Source organism: Euwallacea fornicatus, chromosome 24 (assembly GCF_040115645.1).
Source record: "Euwallacea fornicatus isolate EFF26 chromosome 24, ASM4011564v1, whole genome shotgun sequence".
Classification (NCBI taxonomy): Eukaryota; Metazoa; Arthropoda; class Insecta; order Coleoptera; family Curculionidae; genus Euwallacea; species Euwallacea fornicatus.
In genome coordinates, this window is record NC_089564.1 from 3,324,960 (window position 1) to 3,339,562 (window position 14,603).

A 14,603-nucleotide genomic window follows, 5' to 3' on the forward strand; every position below is an offset into this window, starting at 1 on the left:
TTGATCTTTCTAAATTTTGTCTTATATACAAATAATTTTGTTTATTTGTCAATAATTTTTCTATTGTAGTATTTCGAATTATCTTTAATTTGTCTATATGCTTAATATGTTTATGCACTTTGCTGTTTAACGTTTCCATTTTCGCGTTTTAGGCCTCTCTCAGTTTCAGTTTTACTTTGATTTATGATTGTTTAACCATTTTCTTAGTTCGTGAAGTGTAAATTGCTATAACGCCGATTCTTTTATATGCATATTATTCTTGCCAGATCATATTTGATATTACGTATACATATGACGTACACGTATACGTATACATATGACGTACACGTATACGTATACATATGACGTATACGTATGAGTATACATATGACGTATACGTATGCGTATACATATGACGTATACGTATACGTATACATATCACGTATACGTATGCGTATACATATCACGTATACATATGCGTATACATATGACGTATACGTATGCGTATACATATGACGTATACGTATGCGTATACGTATTCATATGACGTATACGTATACGTATTCATATGACGTATACGTATACGTATTCATATGACGTATACGTATACGTATTCATATGACGTATACGTATACGTATTCATATGACATATTCGTATACGTATACAAAACTTTAAATCCATTTTCCAGCCATTATTTTTTTTCTCTTGAAAAGTAGTGAGTTTCGTTTCATACTGTCTCCCTCGTCTTTTACTTAAAATTTCTTTAATTGGCTTTTCACACGCTAAAACATTAATAAAGCAGAATATTCCCAAATTCGTTAACTTAGTTTTCGTAATTTTCTTATTTTCCTTCATATTTTCAAAACTTCATTTTACAACTTTACAATATTGTTTCCTTAATGGGTTACAAAGAGGAACTCTCCCCTAGTTTAACAGAGCTTGTAAATACAGCCATTTGGAAGATGGCGCCCTTATATAAAAATTATACCGTGAATGTAAAAGTTTTGTTTTATTCTTGCTTTCTTTTACACATTCAATAGATCTCAGCTATAACAAATCTTCAAGAGACTTGGCCTGTCGTTCGTTATATGCGGAGGTCGTTATAAGCAACCGAGGAAAAAAGCTTGTTGATTCACAATCGTTGATTTAACCAAATGCCAAATTATAGAATTTTTCGTTGTAGTAGATAGGTATGGATTAAATGAGAAAAAAATAAAAAAATGAAAAGTAAATACAAAAATTTTAAATAAAATCGGAGTTTAGCTAAAAAAGAAGTCGATAAGTCGACTTTGCGCTTTTTGTTTTTGTTGTTTGTCAATATCTCTTCAGTTAGTTTGTTTTGCAAAAGATCTCTTGCATTAAAAAAAAATCATTTTCTGGATAAGTTATCACTACGTAATAAGCTACGATCTTCACAGCGAAAAGGCCTCTTGAACTGTGAGAATTGAAATTTAATCATTCCCATCAACGTCCTCATCACTCGAATCGTTTTCATAATGATCATTGATAGTTATTTGAACAATGTCAATATCATTAGAAAATTCAGCAACTTCCACCTGTTCATCAATCATGTGGTATTCACTTAAGTGAATTTCTTCAAAATCAGAAATGTGCTGGTTCTTTGGCCCATTTGCTTAAATCGTCAGCAGCTCGCTCACAGCAGCATCTCCCGACGGTTCCCTATAACCAATCTCAAAGTTTTAGAAAATAATAAATATGGCATGTTATAGCTGAGTATTCGTTATATTCAAGATTCTTATTAAGGAATAGAAATAGATTAGTTTTATAGCAAGTTGGACGGGACTTTTTGTTCGCTCGTCTAACCGAGTTCTTTGCAGCACGTGTTCGTTAAAGCCGAGTTCCACTCTTCGTAGATCTCTTCTCGTATGTGATCAGAAGATTGGATTTGTTTCTATTTTTTACAGCTTTTATGCACAGGTAATGCATTCAAAAACGAAAAGGAAAATGCTAATACGAGGTCGGTAGCATATGGGTTGAATGCCGAGACACATAAACAAATGTCTAGCACAAAATATAAATTTAAATCCCTCCGACAGACGAAGCTATTCATCATAATCTAGTCTTGTTTGGGTGCGTGAAAAGCGTGGGTTTCTAAATAATAATGTCACATCCGACCTGCCTTAACTGAGCGGTCTTCGACGACCAGGACTAGCGCACGCGACGCTATGATAGCAGCGATTTTGAAAAATGTTTGAAAACATTTTAAAGCAGATATTTTTCATTGCACATATATCGTCAGAACGTGCGAAAAGTAACTTTACCGCATGTGGTTGACCGAACATCGCACACGCGTATAATTGCATGACTCGTCGCTCCTGGTTTCCCAAATACGGAGTGATTCGATAATGTGGAAACCTGTATCATAAAACGAGTATACTGTTCATAATAATTTTCTTCCGAGTGTACGAAATTTACGTGAAATGAAGACGATGCCTTTACATGTGTATACTTCTGATGGATGTACCATAAACATCGCCTCTCATCAGACTCCAAATGAAATCTGGTAAGATCGAACTTTCCATCGAGCAAAAGCGATTTGCGCTTACTTGAACGTAGAAATATCCACTGAATCGGACATCGAACTTTTTTTTATATTTGTTAGTTTGTTTCAGTGTCAGATGACTTTGTAATTAATTGTGATAAACAACTTTTGGAAGCGTGCAAACGTGTGTGGCTTTTATGACTCAGACCTGTCTGATGCACATTCAAAATCACTTATTTTCATCGGATTTACAGTAATAAATTAGCTCAAGGGTCCTCGATTACAAAGCAACTGATGTGCCTAAAGCACTACCGAAATCAAAGGAAGTTCAATAAAGAGGCTTCATCTATTGGCGCCTGTTCTCTGTTGGAGACCTTAATTTTCCAGTGGCGTCCATTTACTAAAGAATGACGCGTATTAAAAACCCATTATTTCAAGTCAACTTAAACTAATATTATTTGATTCACGAACGACTACGAAAATTGGAAAACCCATTAGACTGTTAATTAAACATTAACGATATCTGGAATTTTAATATCGGCATTATTAGCTAATTGATTAACTTTTACAAACATTTATCGAGATATTTCCAATTAATTCTTATTTGCCTTGATTTTAGATGACGCCCGGTTAAGGTGCTCGTTTAATTACAAAGAAAATATCTAAATTGAGAGATATGCAATCGAACCAATAAATCAAATATTGATCTTAGGTTTAAGGAAGGTCGTTTGATGGAATATCTTAAGTCATGCATTACAACTACGCCTATGGATTTTCAGGATTAAGGTCGTCTTCAATGAGTTTAACCATTAGCTCGGTAATTTCTTGGAATAAGGGTGTAGCATAGGCGCAAATTCTGAAATATTATAATTCGTTTCGGAGCGTTCGGTGGTTTCTGGTAAAATTCCACTCAATTTTTATTTAGAAAATTTAATTTGCTCAAATATTTTTTGAAAAGATTATGAAGTATACGAATATGAATTAATTAAGCATCCGAAACAGGGAAGCGATGCTTTGCCGCACGCTGGTTGCAGTTACTTCAACAATGCGTGTATGTAGGTACAATTGCTGCCTTCTGTTCATAAATCCATGAGGCCAAGATACGTTAACGCACACTCTTATGTAAAAACAAGTATTTCGAGTTCAATGAGGTAGTGTGCCTCCTTCACATTCTTCCATATTAATATTTTCCTAATTTTTCATTGTACAATGTACATTCGTACGCAAATTTCGGCAAATCGGACTGATAAGAAATCATTGTGTTAGTTTCAGAGCGTTTTATCGCACGAGTGTGGATAGAGATTCTACTGCAGGCTAATATTTAACTGAACATCTATAAGACAATAAAATTAATACGTGCGATTGCTTAGTTCAATTGTCGAACTGCAGTTAGAATACAGCAAAGTATCGCTTTTCGCACTTGTTGGATAAGTAATTATTAATCAATCATTTTGGTAAAAAAAAACCATTTTTTCTTTAGATTTTTGTATGTCTAGAAATTTTGGATCTATTACTCGTACTAAAAATGAAATACGATTATGAATTCCCTGTCACTTTTGAATTATAGTTAAAACCAGTGACAATATCAGAGATAGTTAGTTAAAGGCCGTGTGATTGAATAACGTGATTTTTCTAAATAATTTCGACATTTAAATCTGTCTTTTTAATCAGATCTAATTCCGATTTAGTGGATAATGGATTATGGAGGATGAAAGCGAAACAAAACGAGATTGTAGCAACGTTACCGCGTTAAGTGTGCCGATAAAGGTGAACAAAGCTAAACGAAACTGTCCAAATATTGAAAATGATCATCGACCTTTGATCTACAAGTATCAGATGCCACTGGCTTGTAGAGCTGATGAGTTAACGGAGGTATGGATCTGAATATGGCTACTATGACAACATTGAAATGGTCACGATTTATCATTGTTATCAACCAAGTTAGTAGGGTGAAGCAGTACGATTTGCCACTTTGACAGACTAATTACAGGACCGATTCGCATGTGTAATTCAATGAAAATGGCATCTATTGTAATTACGAACGGGTGCTGTTCTCCATAATTGACTGCCATCAAAACCAGTGCTTATGGTCAGCGAGAAAACACGAATTTGTACATATTTAGTCAGGACTGTCACCCATCTCAAATAACTCATGAATTAAATAGATCGGAACTCATCCAGGTGTCACAACGACGGTGTGAATGTATCTTCGAAAGTCACTGTTACTTTTACTGTAACAGTTACGTTTTGTTACTCGGTTTTGATAAAAACGAATAATAATGAGATTAATACTAAACGCATTATTTAGTCACCAGTAGTAGCAAATGGTGAACGATAGCTTCATAATGTTTTCACAACGTTACTTTATATCCTTATATTCGTGATTCTGTCAATCATCAGAATAATGGATATAACGATATAAGGTAACTGTTCTGAGTATTTCTGGTGTAAGGTAGCTGTTCTCTTAGTTAACGGTATTACGAATATAAGGAATTTCAAAAAGGATCTACTATTTGTGGACGAAATAAGATTGAAGCGGGTGTGGTTTAGTCACTGTGATCAAAAAATGACTAATCTTGATGTTAGAAAACATCGAGCGAAAATAGTTTTAAGCCTGATTCTGTGTTGGTAATGAAATTTACCTAATTCAGTTGCAAAACAAATTTATTGTGGCCAGAGCTCGGACCAATGTTATACTGAAGTGTCCGAAATCACATGTTGAAAAAAAAAGTTTTGATTTTTCCCTGAGATGAAAAAGTGAAACATTCGTTTGGGTGTGAAGGAAAATTTGCAGATTCGCCCTCATCATGTAACTGCTGACAGTGACGGGACTGGAGCAATAAGACTTAAAAGTCTTATAACGGTAAACGATAATAGAACGAATGATCTATGAGCACGATTACTTGTTAGTTGAGTTCTGCTCGGTTCAGTTGAGTTGATTCAGTTTCGACTTGTCACTGTGATCAGAAAGTCTCAGACAGATTTATCCCAATCTTTTCGCTCTAATCTTTATAGTAAAATGTGATATAAAATGCGACCAAAGGATTGTTATTCACTTAACGTGTGCGGCAAACTATGCTTTACCGTTCGTTGATTGCGTGTTTTATCGAATAACGGGCAATGGAGTTAAATTAGGAATCGGTCGCGGTAGACTTTTTCACACCTATGAGGTCGAATATGTTTCCAATCAGCGCAGATATTAACTTTATTGACTTCCGCATTACCAGAAGACGTTAGTGTGCTGTGTAATCTTAACACAGACACGTGCGGTAAAAAAAGCGTTAGCACGCGCACGTCAATGTCAAATACCCACGAACATTTTTGACACCGCCACGTTTCACATTGTCTTGTGTGCGATAAAGTGCCTCTGTCAATACAAGTGTGTTTATGTAAGGTCACTTTCCGCACTGCGGTGAAAAAACAATGTAACGTACTACAACTGCTCCGAGAAATCATTTCTATTTTTGATTAGGATCAGATTGAGAGAGTCATCTTTCTTTATTGCTTCTTAATAAGTTTCAAAGCGCTCTTCATCTCTAAATGAGAAAAAATAGCGGATCCTCTGTTGTTATCTGTGATTTCTCACTTTGCTTCTTTTATCACTGCGATCGGCAAAATGGTATTTTTGTCTATTCCTCAATCGTAGTCTTAGTTCATGCCAAGCAAAAGGAAATGCACTTACTTGGATTCGATTTATCCAATCAATAAGGAAGAAATCTTATACTACGTGATTTCCTTGTAATCCAATTTGATCAAATTGCATTATAACGTAATTTTTTTAATAATTTAATTTTATATACGTGCAAATGGAAACCTCTTAAATACTGAGTCGTGTTTCTGCCACATCAGTGAATTCCCTTGCAAATACGCAATTCTCTTCTATATTTTTTAGTACAAACCACATAGAGGACAGGTCGCATTGTTGGTCGTTTTGCATGTGTTTAATACGAGGCATAACAACGATAATATGCAATCGCGTTTAGGTAATTGCGAATATTCAAAGCCCTTATCATGAAATTATTACCTATTTCTATAAAATGAATTATTTATAAAGCAAGCTAACTGTTTTATTAAAATTATACCTATTTTGATACGCAAAGCAAGGTTAGGCCGGCCATTAAAAAGTTTTTCTGTGATAAGGATATTATTTTCATAAATGTATAAAATTAGTGCAAGGTGATATTTAAATAAAAGCAGTTGACTTAGTTTTTTGCGTTTTTACATAGCGACTATTATGTGGACACTTCCATTTTTTTTTGTCAAATATTTCGTGTTTCTTCTCTCTACTTTTAATTTTCACATTATCTTCTCTTTAACAATGTCTTCACCGTCGTCCATTTCATTTTTACAATTTTAGTCTACACCGCAGAGCCTGTAGAAATGCCAAAGACATTTTTGAGCTCGATATTAAAAATTCTTCTGAAGCTCGTGCTCAGAAATTAGTTTACTAACGTCGACCCAAATGTGATATATATTTCATAAATCATTGTCTCTGCTTTGTTTTTACATGCGTATTTTTCGATTGCATTGCACCGTTGTATATTTAAAGCAGGATTTCCTAGAAGTTTGCATCTAAATATACCTGTTTTATTGTGGCCAAAAGTATAAAATTATTAATTTATAACCCACAAAATAATTTTATTATCAGTTTAACTGAACGCGCCGAAAATGCGTGCTGCGTGTTTATCTTGGCAAGAAAACGTTAAATTTAGTTAAGCTTAATATTACTCCTAATGATTACATTTAAAGGATACAAACCAATTAACCAGCTTTCAATGATGCGTCCGTGTAGACAGTCATCACATCAACGTAACTTCACTAAATCAATATAACCTGTGAGAGTATTAATGGTATCACAGAATTTTTGACATTGTATGCTCCTGTGCGTAAACGTTTCATTGGGGAGAGGATACCCACGGTAGCTCACCCCTTCTTCATTGCTCACAAAAAAATTTTGAGGGTCATTCAAAGAAATTTAGATAGAGAGAAATTCAAGATTTAGTTCCTGTTCCTGCATTTCTCTTGAATGTTTTAGTTAGAGTTCAAAGGTTAATATTGTAGTTTCTCTACGGAGTACAATAGGTTACTCATGAACGAGGTGCGCTTGCGCACCCATAAAAAGTGATTTTACGGTCAGTCTGTATAAAAATAGATAAGTTTTTTAATTATTTATTCTATATGTTGACTTTGAGTAATCCTTCAACGCCAAATCCCATTTTTTATTGGTTTCTTCAGTTCTCTGCTTTATTTTGTGACCAGTGAATTGTGAACACGAAAGCTGCAGAACATATTTGTTTGCAAACTTTTCTATTTTAATACTTCAATTTTATTATTCTGCATTGAAAATATCTACTTCTGCGTAAATGTTAAATATTCCAACCTTAAACATATATTTTTTTAAATCTGGCAGTGCAGTGAAGAAATCGTAAAAAAATAACATATTCAAGCTGCGCTCCGTATCTGTAGAGTTACAACGCATATTATTGTTACCTGTTGACTGAGTTATGAAATGAAGGTATTTATGTAACTAGTCGGGAAATTACACCCGTTTAGTCGCCGGTTTGTATTAAGAAGACTGTCATACCATTTGCCAAAATTAAAAAATATATTGTTTGTCCCTCTGGCTTAAAGCACTTTTACGTCTTCATTTGATTTGCGTAGAGCAACTCGAGATCTAGCTATCACATACGGGCGTAAAAGTTAAGTTTTACACCTTGGTTCAAAAAGTGCCTATTAGATTTCACGCCATGTTCACTTGCAAAAGTGAAAATCTGTATGTTATTCACTTATATTTGTCGTGGTTTACAACATGCCAACCAATTCCGAAAGTATTTCTACTACTAGTGTACTTAACATTTTTTTACCTTTATGGGAACCTCAATGTTTGTTGTCCATTCACGCATTAATGCATATGTGATAAATTAGTATGGTATTTCCCCTCATAGTACCTGCAATTTAATAAAAAAAAAAAAAAAAAAATAGAAAAAAGACAATATTCCATTTTTTACGTTCTGATGTCTATTAAAAGCCTCTTGAACACCAACAAAGCCACCCATAAAAATACATGTAACATCAATGTGAAACCGGTGAGGTTGCCCTAATCTACCATCTAACCAAGTACATACCAGGTAGCTCCATTGACGTCACTGGTTTTACAACATTTATAATGGTGGATTTAAAAATTTAAGGTGTGTTTATGTAGAATCGGCTCAGACCACCCCTATTGTCTCGTTCTCTTTTATAGATCCTTTATTAGGGTTGCGTGCCCAAAACAGGGGTGTCGATAGAACGAGCGATGTTTATGCGCCTATTATTTGCTTTCTATAGTACGTGACTGTTTGCTTTCTAATATCGATTTTATATGGTCGGAATAAACCTACAATAACGTTTTCATAAAAGACATTTTGAGAACCGAAGAAACTCCATCGCGTCACCAGAAACCATCGGTCCTAAATACATATTTGCACGAGTAGGTCGTCACAACAAGTCTAGATGTGAGGAATTAATAATTATTGACTAAGTAAAGTTAAACAGACTTAATAAAAAGGGTTTTGAGAATCCTATCTTAGTTTTAAAGGAAATATGTCGAGGGGACATTCCTTTATTAAGTACCTACTTCTTCGCGAGCAGAGCTAATTTAGGTCAGAGACTCCAGTAGATACCTACTTCTTTATTCGCCATGTGTTTCAGAATCTGTTTGTTTAAAATAGTCTAGGCTTTGACGAAATCGAACTGTTTACAAGCTTGATACACGACAATACAAGTTTACCTGTTTTAATATAATATACAGAGGAGTAATAAAACTTTCGAAGAACTCGATGGGCTAAATGAAGGTCTACCTTACTTGTGTATTATATAGCTTATCGGGTACCGTTACCGCTCAATAATAAAATATTTTAAGGTTTCATAGAAAACGTTTAAAAGCAGTTTTAACGAGTGTGGAATGTGATACATTTCTGCACGCTGATTGTAATTGATCGGACAGTGCAAAGTGAAATTTTTCGGACAAAATGTGTTATTGAAAATTCGAAAAGGGAACAATCTGAAAAAATTCGAACTAATAATAGTAAGGCGGGAAGGCGAAGCTCTGTTATTAGGCCCTTAGCGGCCCTTATCGCTTCACAATCTACGCCTTTTCTCACACCATGTGGGTCTCTTCTCCCTTCACTAAATCAATAATTTTATAATAATCTCAGTTTTCTACTCGGATTTATTTCCAAAGGTTAATTACTATAGTACAATAATATATGTTGTATTTATTCAAATATCCATGTTTCGTTACATTTATATTGAACAATTTTAAAACAACGTTAGTATTGCATAGAATAAATCTACTTTATGTAATGCACGTAATCGTAACTATTATGTTGACGAAATTTATTCCTTGGGTTAAAAAATATTATTATTTCACCTTTTTGGTTATTTTGTGAACATTGATCGGTAGTAGAATGTCAAAAAAAATGAATCAAAGAATTAACTCAAGAAGCAATTCGGGAAACGATACCTTCCTCGAACAAATCTGAAGCAACTTAACTTACGGTGAGATAGTTTGTAATTAGCCCCAGATAGCTTCCGAGCTGTCTCGAATAACGGGAAAAAACTCACTATATTAAGTTCCAGTTAAGCATCAAGCCGTTTGGAAAACCTGTATATCAAGTTTGGCATTAATTTTTTTATGGAATTTCATTTCAAAGCCAAGATTTTATAAGAATATCAAACTACTTAACTTGACTAAATCTTGACGAATCCCTACTTAACAGGGATTAAGTATGGGATATGCGAGGCTAATTCCCTCTTGAAGCGATATGAGTAACTTAACACTACATTCATTGATTAAGAGGGGAAAAGTGGAATCTCTAATATTAAATCGCCTGATAAGACTTCAGGTTTTATCGTGTTACCCGGTAGGGGAATATAAGACTCCCGGCCACATAATAGGGGGATAATCTAACCACCAATCTGTATACTAATTTGCCACTGGATCAATTTTTTTGGGTTTAATGTGTACGTCTTTTCGTTTCAGTCACATCATGAGGAAGATATGAGCGATGGAGAACCTCACTCAGGGACTGAACAAGATGATCATGACAGTTGTGACGAAATCAGGAGACAGGGAATCCTTGCTGATCACAACGATGTCCTTACCAAGCTAAAAATGCAAGTACGGGACATCAATGTGAGGGTAAGCAATGGTTTAATCCCCTATCCTAGGCAGCAGGTAGGCAGTAGCAACATTAATAACTAATAAAATTTTTCTTACCTTTTGTTTTATTTGCTTGATTTCACTGACAAACTCATTAGTTCCTTTATCATTTTTTAATTTTAATTTAGGATTAAAAAAGGGACAAATATCTTTTAAAAAATCTCAGGTGGGACACGGAATTTGGAACCTCCAAATTGGAGTGAGAAAACTGAATTATAAATTATAAAGCTTCATTTTTGGGTTAACAAGTTAAATATTTAAAATTTCAGAAATTAAAATTTAATGCTTCACTTTGGGTTAAAAAAAAAACTAATAAGTTCCAAATTAAAGATAAAAAAACGATATTTTGCATTGTCACTTTGTTACTTGTTGAATAGTCGTATACAGCATTGTATGTTTAATTTCTTAAGCTGCTTCTTTGTGGGTATTTTTTTATGACGATTTTTGTAAAATTTATATGGTTTGAATTTTGACATGAAACTTCGTGTGGAGCCTCAATTTGACCATTTTGATAGTCCCTTCATACTGTATATCAGAATTGGTTTTCGAGCCTAAAATGTTGAATTTGTGCCTGCAAGACCTTATCTTCAGTCCTTTTATTTAAAAATCATTCTCGTGCTAAAGATAATAAAGCAGTTTTCTAAGAAGGCATAAATAAAGCCGTTGGACATTTGTTCGACAACTCTTCGGTTCCATGCTTCCCTTATGAACCCACAACAAAACGACAAAGAACTTCGCCGAATTTAAGTACCTACTAATACATCCCTTTATATACTTATGGGTTTTAAGTATTTGACTAAAGCTAAGATGCCGAGTTATAATATTAAGTAATAGATGGAATAAGCTTATCGGGGAACTGCGTGCATCCAAACTGAGTTAGTTGACAATGAGCGGCTCTACTAAAATTTGTTTCAAATAAATTAAAAAAAAACCTTTTACGGGATTTGCGAAAGTTTGAGGTATCGTTTACGGTAATTTATTCCTAAGAGGTACAAAGTATCAGGTTGTAGAAAAGCAACCCAACGTTTCTAGCATTAACCTTTTCAGTATTTCTTTGTATATGTATAGGGTTCGCCGTTCGGAGCTGGCACAATCCGTATATGGAAAATTACAAGTTTAATGTACTTTGAAAGTTTGCAGTTTTGCTTTGTGAAAAGAACCTGACATAGTGAAAATATTTTCAACCTGGCATGACTTCCGGTTAAACCGGAAAGTGATCCTTAGCTAATTTTTTTCAATGGAAATAAGTTTTTTCCGAAAAAAACATCAATGTTATAATACAACATGGTATCGATCTTCAAATGTTTTTAATTTATTTTGATTTTTACCAATTTTTCAATACTTGTAGAGCTTTATTAAAACTCAATTACGTATCAATAAAACAATTTGACATAAATTGATGAAATACACTTTAAATTGTAATTAACACATTTTTATTTTATTCACCGTTTTAACTAGATTCCAATAAGGAGATGCACTGAATCAAAAACTGTGGTCATTGCTGTTTTTGAAGCCATTCTAGATGAACTAAAAACCATGCTCATATGGTTTATATTAGTAGTTACAAAAAAACGTTTAATTAGCTTATGCTGAAATCTAAAAAATTTGAAAATAAAAATTTATTTAAATCAATGGTGTCTTCAATCGTGCCACTTGAGTCATTAGGGTTTCAACGTATTTCAAACAAACAAAACGTGTTATTTTTGTTTTGATTTTGCATAAAAGTACAACCTTAACTGCGGTACCAGAAAAATAAAATAAAATAAACAATGAGAGAACGAAGAAAAATATTTGAAAATGGTAAAAAAATGTATTGAAATTAAACATTTTTAAATTCAACATTCTTGTAGATGAAGGTCATAAGTATCAAAAATTAATATAAATTGAAAAAAACTATAAATTACTTTATACTGCGTAGATAATAGATACATTAACGCATCTTCAAGTAACTTGATGTTTATTTTGTTTTTTTTTTATAATGTCAGGGTTATTCTGTAAAACAAAAATCCTAACTTCAAAAATATGTCAAATTTGTAATTTTTCATATACGAATTGTGTCAGTTCCCAGGCGAATCCCGTGTACATATGCAAGTTCCACATTGTGAGAGTGACATGCACTGGGTTTTTTTAGCTAATTAAAGTAAAACTTTCTTTCATCATCTCATCTTGAACTTGTGGTATAATAAGTGGGTTTTAGAATTTACCAAAGTTCAGGATCACGAGCTGGAATATGGTTCGAGTTAGATCCTGCTTTTCTTCTAATTACTAGGTTGAAAGGGGGTTCCCTGACATTAGACTTGAAATTGCCTTATGTTTTTATTTTTTTACAGAGTGTTATATTTCCGAATGTCTTATATTATTCCCTTTATCAACGTTTTTAAAAGACACCCCGCAGAATAAAACTATTCAATATAGATTTCTTTGAGTGAACTCCTCTAACATTCCATTTATTGGTATCATGGAGACTGCGGTTGTATTTTTGTTCTACCTTGTAACTTTTTCGTATTTATATAAAATATTTCGATTTCTTAACTAGTGTCAAATTCAATTTTTTTGTATCCTCTTAGTAAATCATGTATAAAAATTATTTTACTTTTTTAAATTGAAACTTTAGGTTCTTTGGAAATCTGAAACCTCTAGAGGTTCAAAAAGCTTTTGGGTTTAATGTGGAAACGCAATTTCAGATTGTTGTTCCTTTATAAAAACTTGTAGGAAAATCAGAAAATTCTTTTAACTGCGTGGCATTGGAAATATTTTACGCACCGTCTGGAGGTTAAAAACATCTAGCGGTAATCCATCAATCCTTTGCATTTATCTGATGAATCAGGAAAATCCTGGTTGCTTAAGTAAAGAGCCTTCAAAGAAATAACACTGAATATCAATTTTTTTGATATCAAAAAATTCACGACGAAAATAGGAGGTAATTATAATAAACTGTTAAAATAAAAGATGTAAAAAAATTGTGAAAAACCCCTGGGATTATGGTATGAATTAATATGCAAACCCAAAAGTCCTTTGGGAACAATATCAATTAAGTAATACGTATTCGGAGAATTTCTTACGTGAATCATACAGAAAAGCGAGAGAATTCTAAGAAACACTTGGGTTTATAGATTTTTCATTTTTGTACATTAATCGGCTTATTATATTATTATATTATACTTTCAAGGGGAGCTTTTATTTAATGACTATTCCTGTGATCTAGATCTGTTTCTGTTTTAACTTGAGAGTCTGTGTCCTCCATTTTACCAATTTTGATAATGCTGCTTTCTGTCGTATTTTAGAAATAATTTCAGTACCTAAAATGTCGTTGTAACTGCCTTCAGCTAATTTTATTTCAATTCCAGTGTTCAGGAATCGTATTAAAGATTACAAAGCAGATTTCCAAGAAGTTATAAATATAATCTTTGGAGATTTGTGTGCTTCGGTCCCATGCTTCGATTGTGAATACAAATGACTTTTCCGAATTTAGGTATACTTAAAGATCCCTTCCTCCCTTCTATTATTGGTTTAAGAACATGTTGCCGACACAAACTACTAATTAAAAACTAGAATTAAGGAAATGACTAAAATTTGGTTAACAAAATCTTTCTTGGTAAGCTTTCATTTATGAAAGAAGAGAGGAAATTGTTTTGTACTTAGATAATACGAAGTAGGAAAAGATGCGCTTATACATATACGTACATCGAATCGTGTAAGAGGTTTTTGGAAAGTCTTTAATCTTTCTCTGAATTTTAAACAATTTTTCTTTGTATCATGAAGCAACGGCACTTTCATCAGCCTCAAATTTTTGAAAATTTTGTAATAATTATTCGATTAAGAACGAGTCACAGGCACTTTAAAAAGACAAAATTTTGGTAAATAAATCCGAATGAAAGACACTTCACATGCGTTGCTGTAAACGTGAAGGAATGTTT

The 14,603-nt window shown here is 33.4% G+C and overlaps 1 protein-coding gene across 8 annotated transcripts in view; it reads left to right on the top strand.

Moving 5' to 3' along the window:
- The window catches only part of retn (retained), a 169,359-nt gene that overhangs the window by 38,892 nt on the left and 115,864 nt on the right, over positions 1 to 14,603 (top strand). For 7 of the 8 annotated variants that reach the window (XM_066296161.1, XM_066296164.1, XM_066296163.1 and 4 more), the window contains one exon: positions 10,507 to 10,701. In XM_066296161.1, the coding sequence (XP_066152258.1) occupies positions 10,507 to 10,701 (195 nt within the window). The remainder of the gene's footprint in view (positions 1 to 10,506; positions 10,702 to 14,603) is intronic. The other variant, XM_066296165.1, reaches the window with a different exon arrangement.